Raw genomic sequence first — 27,225 nt, 5'->3', positions numbered from 1 at the left:
AATACCCTCTTAATTACCCCTAATATTTCAGTCTCCACCACCACCTCTGGGAAGGCATTTCAGGTACCTACAACTCTGTGTAAAAAAAAAAAAAACATCTCTAATGTTTCCTCTAAACTTTCCTTCCTTCACTTTGTACAGATGTCCTCTAGTGTTTGACACTCCGGCTCTAGGACAAAGGTGCTGGCTCTCTGAATTATCTATATCTCTCAGAATCTTGTAAATCTCTATTAAGTCACCTCTCACCTTCTTCACTCTAACAGAAAAGCCCTAGTTTTGCTAACCCTTCCTCGTAAGACTTATTTTCCAATTCAGGCATCATCCTGGTAAATCTCTTCCATATCATCTTCAAAGCTTCCATATCCTTCCTATAATGAGGTGACCAGAAATGAACACAATAGTCAAGAGATTTGAGGATTTGCAACATGACCCCTTGACACTTGAATTCAATCCCCCAACTAATGAAGCCCACCACACCATAGGCCTTCTTAATTACTGGTATCCTATCAATGTGCATGGCAACCTTGAGAGATGTATGGGTTTGGACTCCAAAGTTCCTCTGTTCTTCCATACTGTTAAATATCTGACCATTAACCCTGTACTCAGCCTTCAGGGTTGACATTCCAAAATGTATTACCTCCGGATTGAACTCCATTTGCCACTTTTCCACCCAACTCTGCATCCTGTGTGTATACTTTTATAACTTACGACAACTTTTGTATTATCCAAAAACTTACTGACCAATCCTTCCACATCTTCATCTCAGTCATTTATAAAAATCACCAAGAGCAGGGGTCCCAGAACAGATCCACGTGGAACTCTACTAGTCACTGACATCCAGGCAGAATAATTTCCATCCACCACTGATGCACTATCAATAAATTTGAAGACTAGAAGTTCCCAGAATGATAGGCTTTTAATTGCTTAAAACTATATGTGCCCTCATGTTGCTTGGCCCGAGTCTAGACCTCATACTGGGTGAGGGGGTCAGGGCTCAACAGCCTTTATTAGAGGTTCCAAGGGGAGGAGTCACTGAAACAGTCAGCACAGAGGTGGGTCAGCCATACACACAGAGATGGTAACCAATAGTAAAACAGTGGTATTACCACAACTATTACTCTCTGCTTTCTACAGTTAAGCTAATTCTGAATTCACACAGCGAAGGTTCCATCCATCGCATGCCTCAATTTCTGACAGTTTCTCATGGGGAACCTTGCCAAATACCTTACTAAAATCTATATGCAGCAGATCTACCGCCCTACCATCAATTTTGTTTGTTGCTTCCTTTAAAAAAACTTAATTAGGCTTGTGAGACACGATCTTCCCCTTCCCCTGACTATCCTGGAGTAGACTGGACTTCTCCAAATGCTCATAAATCTTGTCCTTAAGGATCCTCTCCAATAGTTTGCACACCCTGATGTAAGAATCACTGGTCTATAAGTGCCATGATTCTCCCTATAACCTTTTAAACAAGGGGACCACATTTGCTATCGCCAATGCCCCAGCTATCTCTTTCCTCCCTTCCCACAGCAACCTGGGGTATGTATCATTTGGCCCTGGGGACTTATTAAGAAGATCCAGCAATTCCTCTTACCTAATCTCAAAATGGTCCAGCACAAACACATTCTATTCTGACCTCACCTTGACCAAGGTCCTTTTCTATGGTGAATACTGAAGCAAACTTTACATTTAGGACCTCCCCAACCTCCTCTGCCTTCAGACACATGTTGCCTTCTTTATCCTTAATGTTATCCTTCTGTTCTTCACCTTGGAGTTCTCCTTAATCCTACTTGCAAAGCATTCTCATGCCCCTTTCGAGCTCTTCTGTCCTTTCTCGTTCCTTCCTGGCTATAATTCTCATGAATCCTTCCTGATTTTTGCTTCTTAAGTCTAACATATGCTTCCTTCTTCCTCTGAACTAGCTGTCTTGCCTGTTTTGTCAACCACAGTTCCCTTTTCCTACCTTCTTTTCTCTGTCTCAGTGGGACAAACCTATCCAGAACCCCATGCAAGTGGTCCCTAAACATTCACATTACTTCTGTGCTTTCTCCTGTGAACACTTGTTCCCAATTTACATTCCTCCTGTTCCTGCCTCATCCCATCATAATTAACCATTTCCCAATTAAACACTATCCATTTTGTCTGCTTTTATTCCTGTCCATAGCTTTGCAAAAGCTCAGTGTGTTGTGGTCAATATCACCGAAATACACCCCCACTGAGAGATCTGTCACCTGACCAGGTTGATTACCCAGTAGTAGATCCAGTCTGGCCTCTCCTCTGGTCTGCTGGTCCACATACTGGGTCAAGAATCCTTCTTGGACACTCCTGACAAATTCTGCCCCATGTATCCCTCTTGCAGTCAAGAGATGCCAATCAACATTTGGGAAGCTGAAGTCTCCCACAACATCAACAACCCTGCCATTCCAAAATCTACCAACTTATCTGCTCCTTAGTGTCCCGGGGGCTATTTGTGGTCCTATGGACTACTCCTAGTACAGTGATTGCTCCTTTCCTATTTCTGACTTCCACCCTGAGACACTCCTTTTACAATTTCCTCCCTTTCTACAGCTGAGATACCATCCATGGCCACTAATGCTACTCCCCTGTCTCTTTTACCTCCCATCCTATCTTTTTTAAAAGACCTAAACCCTGGTACTTGCATCAGGCATTCTTGTCCTTCCATCAGCCAAGTCTCTGTAATGGGCACAACACCACAATAACACACCCTGATCCATGCTCTAAGTTCATTACCTTTATTCCTAAATTTCCTTGCATAGAAATAGACACCTTTCAAACTCTCCAACTGACTATATTTATGCTTCTTCCTCTGCCTGTCCTTCTCCACAACATCGTGCATTATCCTTTCCACCTTCTGCCCTTTTCTCTGCACTAACACTTTGGTTTCCATCCCCCTGCCCAACTAGTTTAAACTCTCCCAACAGCTCGAGCAAACCCATCTGGCAGGATATTGGTTCCTCTCCAGTTCAGGTGCAGTCCTTTGTGTACAGGTCAGGCCTTTCCCAGAAGAAAACCCAATGATTCACAAATCTGTTCCCTGCCCCCTACACCAAATTTTCAGCCACACATTCATCTGCCTCAATTTCCTATTCCTCCTCTCACCAGTGCATGGTACAGTTCTTGCTTTTCAGCTTCCTTCCTAACTCCCTACATTCCCTCTTCAGGACCTCATTCCTACTCCTAATGTACAATTTACACATCAGCAACTACTGTGTGATCATGTGGGACATTGCAGGTAGCAGCAATTACTGGGATGGAGGATCTGGTGATCTCCTTGTAGCATTTTAATGGTGTTACCGGAACCTCTTGGAGAAGGAAATCTCAAATACAGCTAAACCCAGGAACAAATGAATGCTATGTAAAAAAAAAAGATTATGAACTGAAAAGAGCAATAGTGCAATGACAAAAGGTCACCTGGCTCCCCAACTAGCTATACTGACTATGGGTTGAAGAAAATGAGTGGAAAAAAGAAAATGATAGAAAATTACCTAAATATGTAGATTATAAATCTTCACAAAAATTTCAAAAACTTAATTTTACAATCTCAACAAATAGTGAAATCATGGAATTATAGTAGGAAAATCAAGTACTTACAGTACATCAAAGTTACCTTAAAGTCATAATATGTCCATTAGCACAGAAACAAGCAAGGCAAATGCTGTTGCACATTGATACGACATCTGCTCGTAATATAAAGGAAGTCTCTGTGATATTGTGCACATACAAGCAGCATTGAGAAGGAAGAGAATAGAGCTTGGCTTGTTTTTCAGAGCAGAGCACTAGATACTGATGGTCCTCCATCTCTTGAGAGGAAGATGGTGAAAATCTTACTAGTTTTCGTTTCCGTCCTTTATCATCTTTTTCTTCAATGTTTGGATCCCTCCATACCTCATATGGGGGGTGTATTAATCCACCCAGAGAATCCAAGGAGGAGAATTTTAATATGGCTCCTTTCAACATTAACACAGTGCCTGAAAAAGTAAAGCCATTGTCAGAAGCAGCATTGAATTCTAAACTTTACTAATTTGAGTACATTATGTTCCTTATTTTAAGATGTACTTAAAATGAAATTAGACAAATACCACATACTTTAATTTTAACTCTGGTTATGATAAACTTGTAACGTCAGACCAGAAAATATTTGCAAGCAAATTTAATTTGTCAAATTCATTCTTTCAGTTCTTGTTGAAAGTATCCACAATCTAAACCATAATTTTACTGATCCACATAGAAAACATTCTCAGTTAAAAAAATAAATATTACTCACAGAATAACCTAATTTGTATTTATCCAAGTGGTACATCTGCAGCATTTATCAAATACATTTATACAGGCATTTTAATATTAAAACATATCATTATATGTTGAATAGCCACAGAAAGATTGTTCAAATATCAGGGCTCCCTGTGAAAACTTTCAATGGAATACAGGGAAAATGTAACACATTAGATTTTGAGAGCCAATGGCATTCCCAATTTTGAGATAATATTTAAAATATTGTAATATTAAAATTGAAATGAGATTTTATTGTCATATACTCAAGTACAATGTACAGATGCACTGAAATTCTTTTTCTCACTGTACACATGATACACCAACTACAATCGTATAAATTAAATTTATGCCAAGACAGTGCAAAAAGAATAATCATAATTTAATAAATATACTTAAACCAGGTAAACTTTCTGAATAGAATGATAGTTGAAAGAATTTACCCAGTAATTACATCAAACACTTTATAGGTCTTTTTTGCACTGTGGCAGCCTTCTACCTATTAGAACTTATATTAGCACAGTTCTACCGAGCAGACAGTTTCCTCTGTATTGATATCCAAAGGCTCGCATCGTATGATTTTAGGGTTAAACTCTTAGGATTAATGGAAATGCTCAATTACATTACTTCCACCTGATTACACTGACCAATCTATATACATTTTATTCTGGTTATTGTTCTGAATAGTAACTGTGACACTACAGATTCTATCACCAATGTACAGATGTACAGATGGTAGTGCAGGATGACTGTGATTGGCTGAGAGTGTAGCCACACCTACTGGCAGGTCTTAAAGGCTGGCTCCTAGCCAGACCAGGTCATTCTGGACTGGTCGACCTACATGTGATATGCTCCAGTCTTCTAGTTAATAAAAACCTTGATTTGGATCAACAAGTCTTTGGTTCTTTTGACGTGCTCTACAGTAACACAAGACTATAGGAGCAGGAGTAGACCACCTTGCATCAAGCATGCTGCACCATTGAAATTATGCAATTATTGATCTATCCCAGGCCTCATCTGTGGCAGTTTCTCACTGCTCTCATTTCCTCAATCTTTCAAATAACTATCTAACTTCTTATTTCATACCTCAGTGATCTAGCTCTCAGAACCCTCAAGGATTAAGAATTACAGTGATGTGTCATCTTCTGTCAGAAGAAAGTCCTATGTCCTCAGTTTTAAATGACCATCCTATTACCTTGCACCATGTTCTCTTGTTTGGAATTCTTCCATTTGTTAAAAATGTCTCAAATTCTATCCTGCCACGTCATGTTATGTGTCACCAAGTTTAGCTTTCATTCAAAGAATACAAATCCAACGTCTTTAATCACTTATGATAGGTCAACTCCTCATCCCAGAAGTTAACCATATGAATCTCTTTTTGAATGTCACCCATGTTAATATATCCTTTTTTAAACAATGCACAGAACTCAAGGCTTCACCAATGTTCTGTATAATTGTTACAATGCTTTTCTTCTCAAATCCAATCCACTGTAATTAACAAAGCATCTTTCAACTTGCACGAGATTAGCTGGATCCCACAACAATCCATTTCATCTCATCTACTTTCATTTTTTGGTAAAATGAATACCTTACACTCAGCTCCCTCCTCTGTCATTAAAATAAATAGTAAATAATTAAAGGGCAAGAACAAATCACTGGCGCACCCCAACAGTTACATCCTTCCAGCCTAAAAAATGACCCATTTTCCTGTTTGATAACCAGATTCCAACTCTGTCTTTTATGTGATAATTGATAAAGATTGCATTCAAAACCTTTATCATCTTATAAAGTAAATAAAATAAATTTCTTACCACTGGGAGACATCATGAGTGGCTCTGAATATCTTTGCTCCTCTGGAGGAAGGTTCAATGAAATGACTAGTACTGTTCCCAAACTGGTACCAACCCAAAGACATGGTGAGAGAGTTGGGACCATCTTTCGGCTGAAGGACTCTATAAAGTATAGAGCTGTAATAGCTTCCTTTGATTCTTTGTCAATGCTGGATACGCTGGAACTTCGTGACCGATTAGAAGAATTCTCCTTACATTCTGTATAAAACAAATAAATAATAAAATCATCTCAGTTGAAAAGATTTGAGCAATTAATATGACTGCACTACAGATGGATGTATACTTCCAGAATTTTAATGATAATTTTGATAATTATATACAAAAATATATTGCTCTCAGATGAGTGTCAGATGGGAAACAATAATCTTGATGAATTGAATTGTTCAGTAAAATTAACCATTGCATTGATAATATTGGATCCAAAATACAAATACTTTTATTGAAATTGTGATTTTAAAGAAATGGGCAATGTGAGAAATGAACAAGATACCCATTTGTTATAAATGAATTCTCACAATTATGTTCTTTATGCTATTTCTGTGCCTTGGAATTCAAACCAATTTTGGAAATTAACATCATAGCTGAAAATAAATTAAATAGCATTAATTTACACACCATCTTGCTGAAATAAAGATCTTGTCTGAATTGAGATATTATAAATCTGTTCAAACAAAAACAATTTGCTTTCAACAACGAGCATTTTGATTTGGAGCACGGCTTCAAATATGGATTGGCGTTGACCATTCCTGAAGTGAAGTGCTCCTAAAATGCAAAACTACAGAAGTGTGGCCATGCTCACTCAAATACTCCAACATTGTGGAGTATCAAAGGATACAAGTTGTCAGCTGCCTTCTTCTCACTTCTATAAGTGCAGACCAATTTCTCATAAAATGGTGGGTTCAAATTTCTTAACCTCTTTTATAACAAAGGGTGATCTATTTATGAGAAACATCTTTAAAAAACCTAGGCTGAGAAAATGGGGGAAAACGTCCCTAGCTATCTAATGAAATTGAGTATTTTGTAACATAAGAATGGACATTTCCCTGTGGTCTTTTCTGGTTTTGACACTATTTAAATTTGAGAATTTGGGATACTCCAATTTTGGACAATCTCATGACCCATCATTTGCTGTTAAAATAATAGTTGGTGCTCATGAAGAACATTCTGCTCTGGCCAGATTTTGTTGGTAAAGTAACTGAGGCAGTTAAGTGCTCACCACTTTTTGAAAATACACAGAGCAGACACATCAGTGAAAGATGCCATCTGTATTGCATTGTTTTGATATTAGTTTTGCTTAAAGCCTCTTCACCATCTGCTACAACACAGACAAGATTTGAATACCATGGTTAAGGTATTTATATGTTCAAACTAACCAGATAAAATCAAAATTTCTTATTAAAACTGTCAGCCTTGTCATTGAAAATTAAGAGATGTGTAAATCTTCAATAAAACCTACAAAGAAGCCTTATTGGATACAAGGAGGAATTAACCCAATTTTTTTTCCCAAAATGCTGTTTCACCTGCTGAATATTTACAGCATTTTCTTCTCTTCTAATAATTAATAGTTTGTTGAGATTTTAAAATAATTGCAGTATATGTAAAAGTATTTTTCCTGGTATTCCAATACATCTTCCTCTCTATTATTCATCCATTCTAAATTTCTGATCCTTTAATCCAATTAGTAAAAAATGGTGCAAAGCTGATGGTGTTTTCAACTGCCAGGTCCAATACTTAGAAATTTCATCCTTTAAACTTTCCATTCTATTTTTCTTGAAGTAGTGTTGGCCATTTCTCCCTCAATAATTTGGTGTCATATTTGAAAACTCTTATGTGAAGTGCTATAGGGTGATTGGAAAAAGAGGCAAGTTATTATTGGTAAGAAGCTACAATCCTATTCACAAGGTGCTCTTTCCTCTTCAGTAATATTTTGATCTTATGTAACAAATTTAATCTAATAGTGGCCTATGTCATTATATGCCAGTTTATGACAAAATCTGGACCACTAGTTCATACAGATTTTGAATGTTTTTAACCAAATTTACGTAACATTCCTAAACAAACCTTGTTTTGCACATCAGAACTATTAACTTAAAAGTCTCAATTTTAAATTAAAATCGAAACATTTCTCCTTCAGTCCATTGATCAGAGGCCAGACAATGGAAAATTTAACATAACATAACATAATTTACAGCACGGAAACAGGCCATTAGGCCCTTCTAGTCCGCACCGAACCAAACACCCCTCTCTAGTCCCACCTCCCTGCACAATGCCCATGACCCTCCATCTTCTTCTCATCCATAGACCTCTGTCCTATACTCTTATCACCTCTGATACCCAGCTTCTTTCTCCCTTTATATATCCAATTTCACTTGATCGACCTTAGTCTTGAGAAAGGATTCACTTAAAATGCTGTGAAACATGAAAGACTGCAGACATCAGGAGGGCATGTCAGTGACGTGACTGTGTGTTCAACCACAGTTTCTTATTGTACTTGAGGAAGGGCTCAGGCCCGAAACATCAGTAATATATCTTTACCTCCTATTGATGCTGCGAGGCCTATTGAGTTCCTCCAGCAGTTCTGTGTTTTTATACTTAAAATATTGACTGACCCTTTCTACCCATGGATGCTGACTGGCTGGCTGAAAACCTCCAGCAATTCTTTGCTTATTCATTAGAATACATTTGTTTTTACAACAAATATTTCTGGAAAAACATACTCAATTGAGTTTCTGTTTAAAATACATGATAATATGCAATCACTCTTTAGAGAAGAAAAGTAAATTACCAGTATCATAATTCTTTTTAAGACTTCTGAATTCAGAAACAACTTGTTTTGTGATTTGAGATAACATATACAGTGGCTCTGTTCAATCGCTACTTGTGGACAAAATTTGTATAATTCATTTTCTTAAATATAACTATATGATTATCCTTAGCAGACTACATCATAAAAAGTTTTCAGATTTCATTCAACAATGTGATTTAATGAACTATCAAAAGTGAACTTTTGAGGATATTAAATTTATAGACTGTGACATGCAACTTTCTCAGAAAGTTTTTAATCATATTGGTTAAATAGATTACTTCAGTCATCCGATTTACTACCCATTGATTAGTTGTCTTCTTTAGGCACCTTCTCTGCTCATACAATCACTATATAAAATTATTGTTGGTTTTATGTGCTTTTGAGTCATTATTTTGTACCTACGTTGAAAAATGCTAGAACGAGTTGATGATGAGCATTAACATCCGCTGGGGTGACTTTTGTTCAGTACTTGGGAGCAGGGGGTGCAGTGCTAATTTTTTAGGTGCTGGAGCTCACCAAGGAGGTCACGTGAGACCTGGACTTGGTGGCTGCCATGTTGCATTTGGTGTTTATAATTGAGAGTGTACGGTAGGATGAGAAAGGAGAATGACAGGTCATGGAAGAAACAGGTACCTTGTATGTCCAGAATAGCGCTCAGCAGTGGGTGGGGGGAGGGGGAGGGTGCAACCGGAACAATGAGGTGCCAGAGCGGTGATCTGGTGAGCTCCGGCAGCCCTGCACCCCTGCTTGAGAGGTGCAAACATTACTTACCACTTATTGGTCAATGCCTGAATACTGTTTAGGGCCTGCTGAATTCATATTTTTTTCAGAATTACAAATAGAATTTAATATGATGTGCTATCAACAAACAAATCAAATTCTAAGATTATGATGGAAGTACAGTATGTTAATTTTTCACAGGACTTCTTTTGTTAACTATTAGCTGCCTTGGACAATATTTAATCATCATTTTAATCTGTACCCAGGTTTATCACTCCAACTCTGAAATACTAATTGTTTCTCCTAGTAAAATGTCATTCCCCAAGATGAAATTGATGGTTATAAAACTCATTTGTCTATTTCTAACCAACTTGTCAGAAGAGCATGCTAAGGCATTATATTGATGAGCAAAGTTCTGGAGGTACAATTTTGCAAATAAGGCTGATTTTTCTTGGCAGATCTCTACCAGGCACATTAAATTTTCAGACACAAAATCATTTGACTTAAATCATGACAACGTTAATATACAAGTTTGCATTTTAAATTATTTTCATTGAAGATAATATGAGAATTTTTACTGATGGTGTATCCTTCAACTCTACATAAACACACATGTAGAATGATGTACTGATTGGCCAGGGTACATGCACTGACCTGGATGGCTAAATTAGTAATTGTTACCAATTTCATTAGGGATCCTATTGGTTCTACTTTCTGTTTAATATTAATGTTTTTGACACCACACAACTGCAGTCAACAGGGAATACATTAAGCCGCATGCATGCGCACACCTTCTGTGTGGGTGACAGGCAATGAGATTTCCATGCAGGCAGCTGACTGTGCTTTTCGAAATGGCGGTCGCCCTGGTCCGCGACGGTTTTGCTTTGAAGTATCTGCAATGGAAAGGCGCTTCCCAGTGCTGCAGGGTTGAGATGTGGGGCTGGTGCACACTCCATTGATATGATCTACAAAAACACAATCAATGATAGATTTGAAAATCAGTCCGATAATGTGATTGTGTGGAGCCCCCTTGTTCTTCCTCAGAAATTGTTTTGCTGACAAGCTAAAAGAAATATTCTGATAGCAAAAGTCAAAAGAAAATTAACGCTGGAAATAATCAGCATTTCAAGATTAGAAGTAAAACCATTACTGAATGTTTGATAAAAATATTTTAATTACTAAGCATGTAAAATGATTAGAAAACAAGATATCCATTAACAATATAAGATCAGCTTAATTGTACATTACCATCTCACACCACTATTTTCACAATGACTTCCCACAAATGCAGTAAACAAAGACAAGTAGAAACCTAGATCAAAAACCAAAATTACTTTAAAGGACTGACTGAATTAACAAAAGCATCTGGTACTTTCATGCTGACCTATTTAAATATTCTGCTAGTCAGATTCCCATCTTCTGTTCTGCACAAACATCCTCCTCTAGAATTTCTGCTCATGTGAATCATTTGCATTATTCATTTCACAAATCAAGCCCAAGGTTTGCTAAATAAGTGCTCACTAAAGCCTCACCTTAATTTTAAAAATTCAACTCATTTACAAATCTCTCCTGACCTCTCCCTCCAAATCTCTGCAACCTTCAGCTCCGGAGGAGGGTCACCAGGCATTAACTTAATATTTTGAGTAAAACTTCGATAATATGCTATTCTATTGTTTAAAATCCTGATCATCGAATATCTGACTCTCATGGTCCTGTTTCCTGTGCTCCGTTTAAACTCACCTGGTTTACTGAAACATTTATTATACTATTGTGAAAAATGTGTCCATATATTAGTAGGAGTAACATTAAATAACGCAGAACAACTGCTAGTCTGACAACACCAAAATCTTGAAACTGCTGGGATTATCAGAATATTACTGTACATTCGTTTTAAGTAACAGGGATTTTGGGATGGAAATGGTAGTTGTGTATACATATCAAAAATAACATTGTACGCATAGGCTGCTCACCTCAGCCTTGGCTAACATGGGTCTGCAGGCCATTGCTGCAAAGAGAATTGATGATATAGATGAGGGAGGTTATGATGGCTTTTAAAAATAGAAAATGCTGAAGAAACTCAGCAGGTCAGGCAGGACCTTCATCAATCTGAGTTTTTAACGGTTTCTTTTCCCACAGATGCTGCCTGACCTGACAAATTTTTCCAGAATTTTCCACTTCTATTTCAGATCACCAGCATCTGTGTATTTTTGATTTTCATTTGAAAGCTTTCTCTTTCTTCTTTTCTTTGGCTTGGCTTCGCGGATGATGATTTATGGAGGGGGTAAAAGTCCACGTCAGCTGCAGGCTCGTTGGTGACTGACAAGTCCGATGCGGGACAGGCAGGCACGGTTGCAGCGGTTGCAGGGGAAAATTGGTGGGTTGGGGTTGGGTGTTGGGTTTTTCCTCCTTTGTCTTTTGTCAGTGAGGTGGGCTCTGAGGTCTTCTTCAAAGGAGGTTGCTGACCGCCGAACTGTGAGGCGCCAAGATGCACGGTTGGAGGCGATATCAGCCAACTGGCAGTGGTCAATGTGGCAGGCACCAAGAGATTTCTTTAAGCAGTCCTTGTACCTCTTCTTTGGTGCACCTCTGTCTCGGTGGCCAGTGGAGAGCTCGCCATAGAACACGATTTTGGTAAGGCGATGGACCTCCATTCTGGAGACGTGACCCACCCAGCGCAGTTGGGTCTTCAGCAGCATGGATTCGATGCTTGCGGACTCTGCCAGCTCGAGTACTTCGATGTTGGTGATGAAGTCATTCCAATGAATGTTGAGGATGGAGTGGAGAAGCGTTCTAGGAGTCGTAGGTGATGCCGGTAGAGGACCCATGATTTGGAGCCGAACAGGAGTGTGGGTATGACAACGGCTCTGTACACGCTGATCTTTGTGTGTTTCTTCAGGTGGTTGTTTTTCCAGACTCTTTTGTGTAGTCTTCCAAAGGCGTTATTTGCCTTGGCGAGTCTGTTGTCTATCTCGTTGTCGATCCTTGCATCCGATGAAATGGTGCAGTCGAGGTAGGTAAACTGGTTGACTGTTTTGAGTTCTGTGTGCCCGATGGAGATGTGGGGGGGCTGGTAGTCATGGTGAGGAGCTGGCTGATGGAGGACCTCAGTTTTCTTCAGGCTGACTTCCAGGCCAAACATTTTGGCAGTTTCCGCAAAGCAGGACGTCATGCACTGGAGAGCTGGCTTTATGTCTGCAATAAAATACTTGCTTCAAGTTGGAAGACTTTATACACAATATATAAAGGGATATTCTGAAAATGAGTATGCAGAATTCACTGAATTGCTAATTTACTTTATAAAATTATTTTGTAGCAACAAAAAGAACCACGCACATTATAATATGGGCTCACCCAAACTTAACTCTAGGAATTTCTTACCATCACTCCATTTACATGTTATCAAAATATATTCTATTTACATTGCGTCTGTGGAAACTCGACTTTAACCCAATACCAAGGTAGCTTGATGATAAGATTAAACCATGAAATAAAACAAATTGCATTTAAAATGAAAATTAATTACATACACATTTAGAATAGAATCTTGTTGCTTAATGAAGACAACCTATAATTATTTTGATTTGTGATGAACCTATCAAATCACAAGATGCATTTTACAGGTACATTTCTTGACCAAAATTTCTCAAATAAATTAAATACAGCTTTAAAAATGCATATTTCACATTTTGATAACATGTAAATATAATCTTTTGTATCAGTTGGCATCTTTTTAAAGATTTTAAATTGAGGGCCTTGATTATTCTTGAAAATTTGGATTTTGGATGGATTATTTTAACTAAGAAAATATGGGAGAGCTTATAGTTAAATTTTGACACATTTTTTTTATTGTGTATAATGAATAGCTTAATACTGCACGTTAAGAACATCTCCTAATACAGTGGACAAGATATGGAGGTAAACTTGATCAGAAGTTCATTATCAGGCAAATTATGTAAAGTACACAAGTTGATGGCAGAAAAGCAAATTGGAAACATTTTAGAGACAGAAGGTATTAAATTCAGAATCTTGCACTTTTTGAAGCAATCTATTTCAAATCTGCTGAATTTATACAATAAAGTGAGCTGTTAATAACCAGCAGGTTCATATCTTTTCAAGGGATTGTGTAGAATTTATAGGTCAATTAAGGGTTGCCTTTTCTGGTACAGTTTTGTCTTGTGGACACTTATTTGGTGTTTTATCAGTGAGGATAGTTCATATCTATACAGGGGAAGGTTTTGAAAGATTGCAGGAAATAGATCATTGCATGCCTTAGTGCCAACATCATTTTATGATATTTCCCGTCTTTTGCATTAGAGGACGAGGGCAAATAGCCAGGAAGATACTGCTGAATAGGAGCAGATATCACAGAAGAGGCAGATGGCAGTCTTCAGGAAGTTGCATCAACAGCAAGTACTCAAAATGCACTTTTCGAATATCAACTTTAATCAAAAAGAGGCCACTGTCAAGATTGATACTTTAGTCCAATATCCTAAATGCAAATTCAAAGAAATCATCCTATGGCATTCTTTGTGATAAAACATGATTTTTAAAAATTATTTTCGAGTTTCTTAGAAGAAATTTTGAAAATAAATAAAAACACGGCAAAAATTGAAGTTTACCTTATCAACTTTGAATAAGATACCCAGAATGTTGTTCTGTAAATGTAATATGTGTGCAACTTCATTAGATATATATTGTCAAAGATTTTCAAAGTTCTAGAAACTGTAAAATAACTCATATCAAAGTTTCCTACACAGCCAGCATTATGCTTTCACAGAATGACATGCACAAAGTTGAATACTGCACATTTTTTAGCTATGTCAAAATATTTGAGAGGGATAAGGCTAGAAAATCACACATGGCATTTTTCAAACTTTGGTTACAGGTAAACTGCATGGCCTAATCAATCTGTAAATGGGCATGTGCATGTGAACTGAAAGGGTGTTTTACCATATATGTGTGTGAAATAAGTGCTCATTTTCAACATGGAACTGAACTTCCACTGAAGCTGCAATAATGTGCTATGGGTTCATAGGATTATTGAAAACCTTTTGATAAATTCTGGTGAAAAACAAGGAGAGAGAAATATGTCACAAATTTGTCCTTGGATTCTGCTCATCCAAAACACCTGCAGGTGGTACTTGATACCAAATGGGGATCTCGCAACAATGCATCTGTTATTGAGGATGGACCTCCCACCAGCTTGCAAGTTGAGCTAATTGAGAAGGATACCTTGAAAGGATCGACAGTCAGAGTTTACAGCAGCAGGTCTTGTCACTCACCCTATAAACTTGCTCATTCCTTTTGAGGAACTTTCAGAGGTTTCATCAGGGACCACTTACAAGACAGCTTTATTATTAGATTTCACAACCAGTGTAGGAGCACAGTTTGTATATTTAAATTGGTTATTCCAAGCAGATGAGCTACTCACCCAGTTAAGATCCACTTGACAATTGTATCATCTGAATCATGGTTGTTTACCAGCCAAAGAATGGGACCGAGACAGAGGTGCACCAAAGAAGAGGTACAAGGACTGCCTAAAGAAATCTCTTGGTGCCTGCCACATTGACCACCGCCAGTGGGCTGATATCGCCTCAAACCGTGCATCTTGGCGCCTCACAGTTTGGCGGGCAGCAACCTCCTTTGAAGAAGACCGCAGAGCCCACCTCACTGACAAAAGGCAAAGGAGGAAAAACCCAACACCCAACCCCAACCCACCAATTTTCCCCTGCAACCGTGCCTGCCTGTCCCGCATCGGACTTGTCAGCCACAAACGAGCCTGCAGCTGACGTGGACATTTACCCCCTCCATAAATCTTCGTCCGCGAAGCCAAGACAAAGAAAGAAAGGTCAGTTTTGAATTCCACATATTTATTGGGCAATTAAAACAGTTATTTCTTTTAATGAATTATCTTCAATTCAAAAATATCAAATCAATGCCTCATAACATACCTTCAAATATTGTTCTAGTCTTCTCAAAAGTTTTCACTGAGTTCTTTGAAACAGTTGCTTTCCCTTCAAAACAGGAACCTTTCATAGACCCTAAAGAGCAAGATGGTAACTGATTCCTGGAGTAAATTTTAAAATTTTTGATGTCATGAATTTATTGTGACATTCACGTAGTAATGAAGATAAAATATTTCCTTAGTGTTATTGTTAATTAATATGTGATCCTTCAACAATCCAATTTTGCACTGATTGTCACTCCTTTTTCCACTTAATTGAAGTATAAAGGCTGGAAACAATTGCCCAGAATGATATATTTATCCTCCTTTTACCATCACCAAATCCTTTATCAATAAGAAGACTGTTTGGAATGGACAACGTATTTCAAACTCCAAATGCTTATGTCCTGAGAATTGACAGTAAACAAGGATTTTGTATCGCAGAGTGGCACTTCATTGCTACTGCTAGAAGGTTGAAAAGTTCAAGTTTTAAATTTATTAATTTGGGTAACAGAATGTCAATATCAATGCGTCAAAGTCATTAAAAGGAAGGAAAGGTAGTTGGAGTCTATGCAGCCTGCAGGAAGTTGCCAACACCATTTTACTTTTACTGATGTTACCACATTAGTGGGTTGTATAAAAGGGGGCGATGAGACAGCGTAGAGGAAGATTGAAAACTTGGCTGATGTGTGCACTAACAAACAACCTCACACTCAATGTCATCAAAACCAAGGAGCTGATTGTGGAGTTTGGGAGGGGAAAACTAGAGGTGTACAATTCAGATATCATTGGACGATCAGAGGGTGACCAAATTTCAATTTCTGGGAGTCATTATTTCAGAGGACATTTCCTGGAACAAACACACGAACGTCACTGTGAAGAAAGCATGTCAGCGCCTCGACTTGCTCAGGAGTTTGCGGAGGTTTGGTATGACATCGAAAACCTTGACAAACTTCTGCAGATGTGTTGTGAAAGGTGCTCTCCAGCTGCATCCCGGTCTAGTATGGTGCACCAATACCACTGAGTGGAAAGCCCTACAAAAGGTAGTGGACGCAGCCAGGTACATCAACTGGTAAAACTAGAAAATCTACATGGAATGCTGCCGTCAGAGAGCAGCAGCAATCCTAAAGGAACCACATCATGGAGAACTTGTTCTCACTGCTGTTATCAGGAAAGAGGTATACTTGTACCACCAGATTCAGGAACTCCTGCTGCCCCTCCACCATCAGACTCCTCAACAACAAACTCAATCAGAGACTCATTTAAGGACTCTAACTTTGCACATTATTTATGATTAAATGGCTATTTTCTGTACTGCACGGTTTGCACTTCCTTCTTATTTACATTGCTCTCTTTTCGAGTACAGTTTTTTTTGCACTCCTGGTAAGTGTAAATTCTGTCTGGCCTGCAGGAAAAAGAATTTCAGACTTGTATGTAATGTCATGTATGTACTAACATAAATCTGAACTTTGAATTAAAGCTTTTCCATTGTGTACTTTTATAGTCCAATCATACACAACAGAGGTAAACCAATTTCTAAGAACCACAAACCTTTGGTTTGCAAAGAAATCATAATAATTGCATATTTGACATGTGTTTATTTTAAATTGATAGCACAGTTGGTGCTGTAAAAAGAAATGGAGTTGGAAATGTTCCCTTCTGCCCTTCTTTTGTCACCACTGATCAGCACAAGGAAGCACCACTCCTCTTTGGAGGATATTTTTAGTGCTATTGTCCTCCATCAGTGGCCCTGTATCCTGGATGGAATAACTGCAATGAGTTTCCAGCACACCAAAGTGCAATTTGTCCAGGCAGCATAACATAAACAGGATTGAAGACTGAACAGTACTTCATCCAAGGGACATGAGCAGAAATATCTTCTGCGTTAAAAAAGGCCACAAAGAAATCGGCATCTACTGGGACAATGAGCTGATGAAAATCAGAAGAAATGCAAATCTCCACTCAAATGTTTCATACTCAATCCACCTCCTGATATCACCAGCGAGTACAAACATTCAGTCATCTGTGAAGCTGAATTGACACGAAAGCAAAGAATCTTGTAAATGCATCTGTCCTATCTTCATAGGATATCAATAGAGGCCAGAGCTGCCAGGGGAGACAACAGACAGACAAGAAGAACAAGAGATGACATTTGAGGGTAAAGGGCAAGAAAAAGAGAAGAATAATACAGTAAGGATGAAATGCACATTGCTTCATTGCACCTGAAAGCTCAGAGATTGGAACAGTGAGGGATGAAAATATTAAGAGTATGGTCATCGAACAGCCATCAGTGGACAGTAGTCTGGCAGCAGGCAAAGAGAAAAAGGTGTGGGTGCTCACCAGAGGGGAGTCTGAGCATCTGTGATGGTCTGGAGGGTTCAGGCAAACACATGGATGCTTTCTTGTCATAGCTGATGAAATTCAGACTGAGGTGGTTAGTGAGCTGTCAACATTGCCTAAATACAGATGATAGAGCACTTGCAAAGCCTACAGTTAAACACTCAAATATTTCATTCTGATATCAACCTGCCCTCTGATAGAACCAGCAATATATATAACCTCGCAGTCATCGGTGAAGCTGCATGGATATGAAGACAAAGCTTCTGCAGAGGTCAGTGTTTTGTTTGAAAAATGATTTCATACTGCCATTAACATCAATTCCACAGCAAGCCATGGCAATAAGTGAGGAATGCCTATTAGGCAGTACATGCAAACCTGCAGAGGTGGATGTGAGGGGGTGACCAATTATAATTTCTATATTGGCTTAATTACGGAGAGAAATCTGGTTGATAGGAATTGTGAATGTGGTGGACCATTGGACTTGGAACCCTCTCTGTGCAGAATGGAGAGGAGAAACATTTTGTCATTAGTAATGATTCCTTCCCACTGCTGACAGCAAATGGCACCATTTTGTAACTCATCTTCTAACAACCTATCCTTTTCCTGTAGATCTTTAGTTTTCCTTTCTTCATCCAGAACATATTGCTGTCTGCTTCTGGCTATGAGTATGCCTGGTAGTTCCCTCTCCCCAAAAGGAGTGGGGCACTGTTGGGACATGTGGCATTGTTATACATTGCAGTGTCTTGATCCTGAGGCAAGGACATTGACAGCTAAACAAAGGAAACAATCTAGTGTGAGAGCATGGACTTACTGAAAAAGACTGAAAAAACATTGCTCCATCATGACTACTTTTGAAAACCAGTGCCGAGGAAGACATTCTTCTTCAGAGATTTAGACATCCATATATGTACGTTGTGGGTCAAATCCCCAACCCAGCTTCTATGGCTAAGAATCAGTAACAGAAATCTCCCATTGGTGTGACTTCTTAAGCCCCTATTTCAAGACCACCTGACCTGTTAGAAGTTGGAAAGACTACAGTTGGAAAGACTACAGTGAATCAGAGATTGCTCAATCCCATGTTCCACTATCAGTTATTTCACTCTTAATTACAAACATATCTGAGAAACCGAATGATATAGTCACGGCTGAACCATGACTGAACAACTCAAAAAAGCTCAGTTCGTCCTGTTGAAATAAAAAATAAACTGCCAAAAGAGCTCAGCAGGTTGAAGTGGGAAGTGGATACACATTGATAGCTGTAATAACTCTACGATTCACATTGGGTTACCTTTCTCTGCACAGAGTACAGAACTGTACAGCACAGGATCAGGGTCTTCAGCCCACAATGTCTGCACTGAACAGGCAGCTGAATGAAATTTAATCTCTTCTGTCTCCACGTGATCCCTCCACTGAATGCATCTTCCTGTGTCTCTCCAGACACTGCTAAGTCTGATATACCACTACCCTTGACAGCCAATCTTGGCAATGGGTGACATTTTCAAATCAATTACGTGCAATTCATTCAAATGGCATTAAACAACTCTAATGCACCATTAGCATTAAAAAAAATCTACCACTAATGGGTTCTGTATCGCTGCGTATAACTTTGTTCATAAAACCCAGGATCTCGTGTACTAACTATCTCAAAAAATTCTGCTCCTTTTAAAGATGTATCTACATATTTTTCCAGATACCTCTGTTACCTGCATAACCTTTATAACTGTCAGCCTGCACTCTCTCTTCCGGTACTCCATCAAAATGTATTACTTGACACCGACTTGCATTAAGCTCAGTCTATTACTGTGAGTCTCGTTCTCTCAGTCATCGTTTCTGCAAATTTTGAAAATTCTACGTGCACATCCGTATTTATTATTACGTGGAAGATCACTGCCTACCACTTCCAAACTGAAAAATAAACTTGTACCACATTCCTGTTTGCTGTTGTACCACATTTATATCTGAGAGGCCTATTTTCATGGCATTCCCTTTTGCTAAGCAGAGTTTTGTATGGAATATTGTTAAACATCTTGTGCAAATATACTGCATTCTCATCAACCTTGTGTTAATTAATCAAGAAATGTAATCAGTTATGTCAAACACTATTTGCCTTTAACAAAACACAGCTGCAAGCATCTCTTTAATGTCTTTATCCATTTTTAGTTGATTGCTGATAAAAGCTTCCCTGCAAAGATTAAAATGTCAGAATTGTAATAATCAGCCACCACCTTATAGACCTTTTTGAACAAACGTCACATTTGCCACCTTTCAGCTGAGAAAGAATGTGAACCTTTCAGCAAACTTCAATTGTACTTGCCTCGGCAGCCCTGGGATTTCCCATTTGGAATTTGTGACAATTCTTTTGAACTTTAAACATAGACAGCCTTTAAAATACTGTTAAGCCTATCCAACCTTTTCAATTTTCTAGTCTCTGTAATATATACTACGTCCACCTGAGATTTTGGCAGAATACTCTTTCTCCCTAAAGACTGATAATAATAACTGCACCCTCCTCAATGTACCCACTTCCTATGCTACAAGAGATTTTACCCCTTTCTATTTTCATATGGCCTCTCCACATATATGCACATCTACCCTATTTATTCTGACTTGTCAGTGAATTATGATTTCATCATATAACTCTTTCCTCTTTATTCTTCCTCCCCCCACCCCCCCCATCTAGTCTATATCCCATTGTCACTCCATCAACCTTCTACACTATCCTCAGCACCTCCAACATTCATGTTATCTGCAAACTTCCTGACCTACCCTCAATTCACAAAGAACAGGGGTCACACAACTTTACCCAGTCAAATAGCTCAAGTCACCGATCTCCGGGCAGGATACACTCCATTCTCTGCCTTCTGTAGGCAAGCCCATTCTGAATCCACACAGCCAAATTTCCATAGATCCCTTGCCTTATAGCTTTTTGGATAAGCCTACCATGAAGAATCTTGTGAAATGCCTCACTAAAATTCATATACACCACATCCACAGCCCTATTTTCATCAATTTATTTTGTCATCTCCTTGAAATACTCAATCAGGCTCATGAGGCACGACTTGATCTTCACAAAGCCATACTATGCTTCTCCAAATGCTCACAAAAATCCTGAATCTGAGAATCCTCTCCAATATTTCACCCACCACTGACACAAGATTCACTGGTCTATAATTCCATGGATTCTCTCCATTATCTTTCTTGAACAAAGGAACAACATTTGCCATTCTCCAATCCACTGGTACTACTCCTGTTGCCATGGAGAATCCATTATCAATATTCTGTAGTAATATTGGATATATGCCACTGGGCTACAGGGACATATCTATTCAATTGTTTATTCAGAAGTTCCAACACTACCTCCTTCTTAACTTCAACATGCTCCAGCACATTAGCCTACACTGACCTCACATTCATCAAGGTCCCTCTCCCTGGTGAATATTGAGGTGAAGTATTCATTAAGGATCTCCCCTAACTCCTCCATCTCCAGGCACATTCCTCCCCTTTATCCTTGAGGGGTCCAAACCTCGCTCTAGCCATCCTCCTATTCTTCATGTACATGTCAAACACCCTTGATGTTTTCTTTAATCTTACTTGCCAAGGCCTTTTCATGCCCCCTTCTAGTTTTCCTAAGTCCATTCTTAAGTTCCTTCCTGGCTACCTTATAATTCTCATGAATCACATTTGATTTTTGCTTCCTAAACCTTATGTATGCTTCCTTTTTCCTCTTAACTAAATGTTCCACCTGTTGTCAACCATGATTCCTTTACTCTCCATCTTTTCCCTGTCTCAGTAAAACAAACCTACCCAAAATTCTGAGCAAGTGGTTGCTAAAAACATCCTCCACATTTCTGCTAACATTGCCATAAGAATATCTGTTCCCAATTTACTCTCCCAAGTTCCTTCCTAATTCCATTATAATTAGCCCTTCCCCATTGAAACACTTCACCATTTCATCTGCTCTTGTTCTTGTCCATGGCAGTGCTGAAGGTCAGCAATTTGTGGTCAGTCTGAAATGCTTTGCCTGTCCAGGTTCATTCCCCAAAACTAGATCCAGTATGCCCTCTCCTCTAGGTGGCTTTGCCCATATTCTATATCAGGAATCCTTCCTGGATGCACCCATCTAACCCTTTTGCACTAAGAAGGTGCCAATCAATATCAGGAAAGTTGAAGTCTCCCATGGCAATGAACCTGTTATATTTTCACCTTTCCAAAATCTGCCTACTCCTCTTCTCCTTACTGGCCTGGAGGCTATAGAGAGGCCTGTAGAATACTCCCAATAGAATGAATGGTCCCTTCTTGTTCTCATTTCAACCCACATCAACTCAGTTGATGATCAATCCATGACATCTCCCTTTTCTGTAGTTATGATATTGTTTCTGATTAGCAATGCCACTCTCCCCATCCATCTTTTATCTCCTCCTTTATCCCTTCTGAACATCCAAAATCCTGGAACATCAAGAAATTAAACCACCCCCGGCATCCATGTTTTGTAGTGGACACAACATCGCAATTCCATGTACTGATTCATACTTCTCGCATTAAAGTATACACATTTCAACTCATCCAACTGACAACCTCACTGTATGTTGCATCTAACTGCCCAACAACTGCTCCAATCTGAAGTTACATTTAGGTTCCCACCTCCCCCTGCCTACATAGCTTAAATTCTCACCAACAGCTCTATCAAACTTCCTACTGTATCGGACATACCTTCACCAGAAGAGATCCCAAAGATCCACAAATCAGAATCCCTACCCCTGTTTCTTATATTTTTAATGTAAATGTTACTTGCACAAACATACCAACATATCACAGAAAGCTGAAATGATGCTCTTCATGTTTGGTTGTTAACAAACGTCGTGTTATATGGTGAGCTCTCCACTGGCCATCGTGTCAGAGGTGCACCAAGGAAGAGGTACAAGGACTGCCTAAAGAAATCTCTTGGTGCCTGCCACATTGACCACCACCAGTGGGCTGATATTGCCTCAAACCGTGCATTTTGGCGCCTCACAGTTCGGCGGGCAGCAACCTCCTTTGAAGAAGACCCCAGAGCCCACCTCACTGATAAAAGACAAAGGAGGAAAAACCCAACACCCAACCCCAACCCACCAATTTTCCCCTGCAAACGCTGCAACCGTGTCTGCCTGTCCCGCATCGGACTTGTCAGCCACAAACGAGCCTGCAGCTGACGTAGACATTTACCCCTCCATAAATCTTCATCCGCAAAGCCAAGCCAAAGAAAGAAACCTACCAAGAATTAAAACAGAACTAATATGTCTCATTGCATATTTTCATAACAGCTTGTGCTAGTTTTCTTGTGTATATACATTAATAATCTTCTTTCTGTTTTAGAATGAATGCTCTCTTCACTTGATTTTTTTTGCCTATGGTTAGCTCACTTTATAAAATGCATAGATGTGCATTCAAATCTTCTTCTTCAAAAGGAGTGTGGAGATAAAACATCTGAAATTAAGCCAATTTGTTTGATTTAATTGTATGACTCCTAAAATACTACCATAGTTGAGGAAGAATCCTTTTAACATACACAGTTCCTGTAGCAAAATAAAACCATTCAAAACAATGAAAAATCAGAGTGGCACCCTGACAAAATTTAGTTCAGTAACTTATTGCTCATAGAAATATCAATGGCAGTGCATCTACATCTCTTGAGATATAAAGTTTCACAGGAAAAAAGAAAAAAAACAATACATAAACTTGAAGGCTGAATTTTGATATCAAATCCCTATGCAGATTGGGTGACCTCCTTGCAGAATATCTTCAGTGGGACAACAAACAAAACACATCTTCTAGTTGTCTGTCATTTTAATTCTCTACTTCCCTCCTATAGTGACCTGTCTTGGGTCTCCATTATTATTCCAACAAAGAGAGAACAATATCTCACTTTCCAAATAGGCACAATACAGTCTTTTTGACCCACACAGAATCAAACAACTTCAGATAATCAGCAATTGAAGCCTTTGCATTTCTAGAACTGTTTTTCTATTCAACTAGAAATTATTTGTCTTTTCCTATTCACTCTTGTCACAGGAATTATAATTACTAATTCCTTTACCTCTCTATCAACCAGCTCAACATCCTTTTTTCGATTTAATCTTTCCTGTTCGCCACTCTTACATTGATTCCTGGGCTCTCTTCAACGATGCCTAACACCTCCCTCCCCCACCCACCACCATAATTTGGACAACTTTTTTAGCGCTTTATAATTCCTTTTATTCCTAACTTCTCAGAAGTCTAATAGGTGGTCATAAACATAAAATTTTAATGCTTTCTCTCTCCACAATTATTATTTTTGTAATTTTCCATTTCATTTCACATTGGAGTATTGAATTCAAGAGTAGGGAGGTTATGATGAAATCGTACAAGGCATTGGTGAGGCCAAATTTGGAGTACTGTGTACAGTTTTGGTCACCAAATTATAGGAAAGATATAAACAAAATAGAGAGAGTACAGAGAAGGTTCACAAGAATGTTGACAGGATTTCAGGGTCTGAGTTACAGGGAAAGGTTGTGCAGACTAGGGCTTTTTTCTCTGGAGCGTAGAAGATTGAGGGGGGACTTGATAGAGGTGTTTAAGATTTTAAAAGGGACAGACAGAGTAAATGTGGAAAGGCTTTTTCAATTAAGAGTGGGGGAGATTCAAACTAGAGGGCATGGTTTAAGATTGAAGGGGGAAAATTATAAGGGGAACATGAGGGGAAATTTCTTTACGCAAAGGGTGGTGGGGATGTGGAATGAGCTTCCGGCAGATGTGGTCGAGGCGGGATCATTGGTTACATTTAAGGAAAGACTAGATAGTTATATGGAGAGGAGGGGACTAGAGGGGTATGGACCGGGTGCTGGTCAGTGGGACTAGGAGGGTGGGGATTTTTTACGGCATGGACTAGTAGGGCTGAACTAGCCTGTTCTGTGGTGTAAGTGGTTATATGGTTATTTTCAATATCTAGTCATTTGATTTGGATTTAGAAATGAGGGTATGAAAATGGAACTTAGACTGCAATATTCAATAATACATAATGGGCATATGGTGCCAAACTTCAATGAGCATCTGAATACCAAGAAAGTGCAGAAGAAGTCCAAAACATTTCATTTATTTAAAGGCTTCCTGATATGCAATAGGAATTGATACCTCTTCCAGTATCTCTTTCCAATAATCAAAGAGACAGAAACTTCTTGACTCCTGATTCTGATACCCCTGAAATGATTTCAGGCCTGAGAGTCAAAACACACGAGCATTATGTTGCCAGCTCAACATGATGTCTTGATTACACGCCTCTTAACATTTCACACATCTCGCACTGGTTTTCTATTTCTACTGGTAATTTCAGATTATTTTTTGTCTTTTTTTTAACCTCTTACTAATTTTGTTTAATTTTCATAAGTTGGGTCTTACAAAGAAAAACATATTTCATAAGCTTATAATAAAAAAGGAATATCAGAGAATTGTGAATATTATTAACCATAGAAGGACCAATTTTTAGGACAGCCAACTGAAATGCACTCTGGATGCCTGGAGACAGATGGTTACAAAACCTAATATGTTCCAGTTGAACAATTACACACACATATAATTTCTGGAGAATAATTGAGGAGAAAGCTAAAATCCACAATGCAGAAATTTCTGATAAGCAAAATCGTATTTGGTTCCAGGAGAAACAGTTTGTACTTCACCAGTGGAAATATTCTATATTCCTCTCTCTGTGAATGTTCAGTATCTTAAAAAAACTTTGTGCTTTAGAACAAATTTTAATGGATGGAACGCATTATTTTACAGATTTTAAAAGCTTACCAGTTGTAAATTCTGGCCAAGAAATACAAAATAAGATACCCATTTTATTAAAAGAAGCATACAATTTAAATTAACCAAAATATAATACAAAAATCAAGATTTAAAAATAAAATTGGAACGAAAGAAAACCAGTTTGAGATGAGCAAAGAATCTTCAGACCATTAACAAATTTGGCGTGGAGCTCAAAAGGACACATTCTATCTGTATTAGTGCTGTACAGCATGGAAATAGGCCCTCTTTCCCAACCTGTCCATGACAAACAGGTTGGTCCCATTTGCCTTTCCTATTCAAACCTGTCGAAACCCCTTTTGATAGTTACAATTGTCCTGAAGTCTACCATCCATATACTCACCATCTTTTGTTTGAAGAAGGCACCCCTCAGGTCCTTTTAAAATATTTTAAAATATTTCCCCTCACATCTTAAATCTATGCCCTCTAGCTTTAGAGTCACCTAATCTGCAAATCCTGCCTGGCTTAGATTCACTTACTCTGTAAATCCTGTCAAAGTGAAGCACCTCACGTGTCCAAGTTTAATTCTATCTGCCGTTCCTTGGCCCACTTTCCCAGTACATCTCGATCCTGTTGTAATCTCAGATAACTTTATTCACTTTGCACTATAGCACTAATGTTGGTATCATGGTAGACTTACTAACCGTGCTAACAACATTATCATCCATGTTATTAATATAGATGACAAACAACAATGGATCCAACACCAATACCTGCAGTTCACCACTGGTCATAGGCCTCCAATCTGAGTTACAAACCTATGCTACTAGCCTCCGTCTCAAGTCAATTCTGTGTTCAATTTACCAGCTAACTCTGGACCCCATACAATCTAACCTTCTAGACCTGCCTGCCATGCAGAACCTTGTCAAAGGCAATATCTATTGCCTTCCCTCATCAACTTTAGTCACATCTTTAGTAAAAATGCAATCAAGTTTGTGAGACACTATTTCCCACAAACAAAATAATGTTGACTATCCATAATCAGTCCTGGGCAAGTTGTGTGTGGTGATATGTAATTACACCACTAGGTCACCAGGGGTCATCACGGTGACCTTGTATATAAAGCAGTCCAGAGCTACAGTCTAGCCTTCCATATTTGTCTTGTAAAGACCTCTTAGTGTACATATTAGTTTATTAAATTGTACTGTTTTATACTCGCACTGCTGGTGTGGTTATTGTCAGTACAGAGTGAAACACGATAGGCTGCAGACGTTGTGATTTTAGTAAGCACACTGAAATACTGGAGGAACTCGGGTGGTTTTTTCAGCATGTATAGGAGACAAAGATCTATTGCCAAAGTTTTGGGCCTCAGCCCTTCTTCAAGGAAAAATAGAAAAAAGCAGAAGCAGGATATATCAGAAAGTCTCAGAATTCAAACAAGGGGGAGGAATCCAGACCAACAAAAGGTGTTTGGATATGAATAAGGGACGAGGTGAGAATTTATCATGTCTGTACGAAAG

At 38.7% G+C, this 27,225-nt stretch overlaps 1 protein-coding gene across 8 annotated transcripts in view; it reads right to left on the bottom strand.

Moving 5' to 3' along the window:
* Positions 1–27,225, bottom strand: part of LOC138738384 (syntaxin-binding protein 5-like) — a 267,977-nt gene that overhangs the window by 16,661 nt on the left and 224,091 nt on the right. For all 8 annotated transcript variants that reach the window (XM_069888457.1, XM_069888459.1, XM_069888460.1 and 5 more), the window contains 4 exons: positions 15,618–15,707; positions 10,458–10,631; positions 6,102–6,338; positions 3,629–3,989 (listed from right to left, as the gene is read on the bottom strand). In XM_069888457.1, coding sequence (XP_069744558.1) covers positions 3,629–3,989; positions 6,102–6,338; positions 10,458–10,631; positions 15,618–15,707 — 862 coding nt within the window. The remainder of the gene's footprint in view (positions 1–3,628; positions 3,990–6,101; positions 6,339–10,457; positions 10,632–15,617; positions 15,708–27,225) is intronic.

The sequence above is a fragment of the Narcine bancroftii genome, chromosome 7 (assembly GCF_036971445.1).
Source record: "Narcine bancroftii isolate sNarBan1 chromosome 7, sNarBan1.hap1, whole genome shotgun sequence".
NCBI lineage: Eukaryota > Metazoa > Chordata > Chondrichthyes > Torpediniformes > Narcinidae > Narcine > Narcine bancroftii.
Note: the sequence above shows the minus strand (reverse complement) of the source record. Positions and strands in the feature narration are given on the sequence as shown.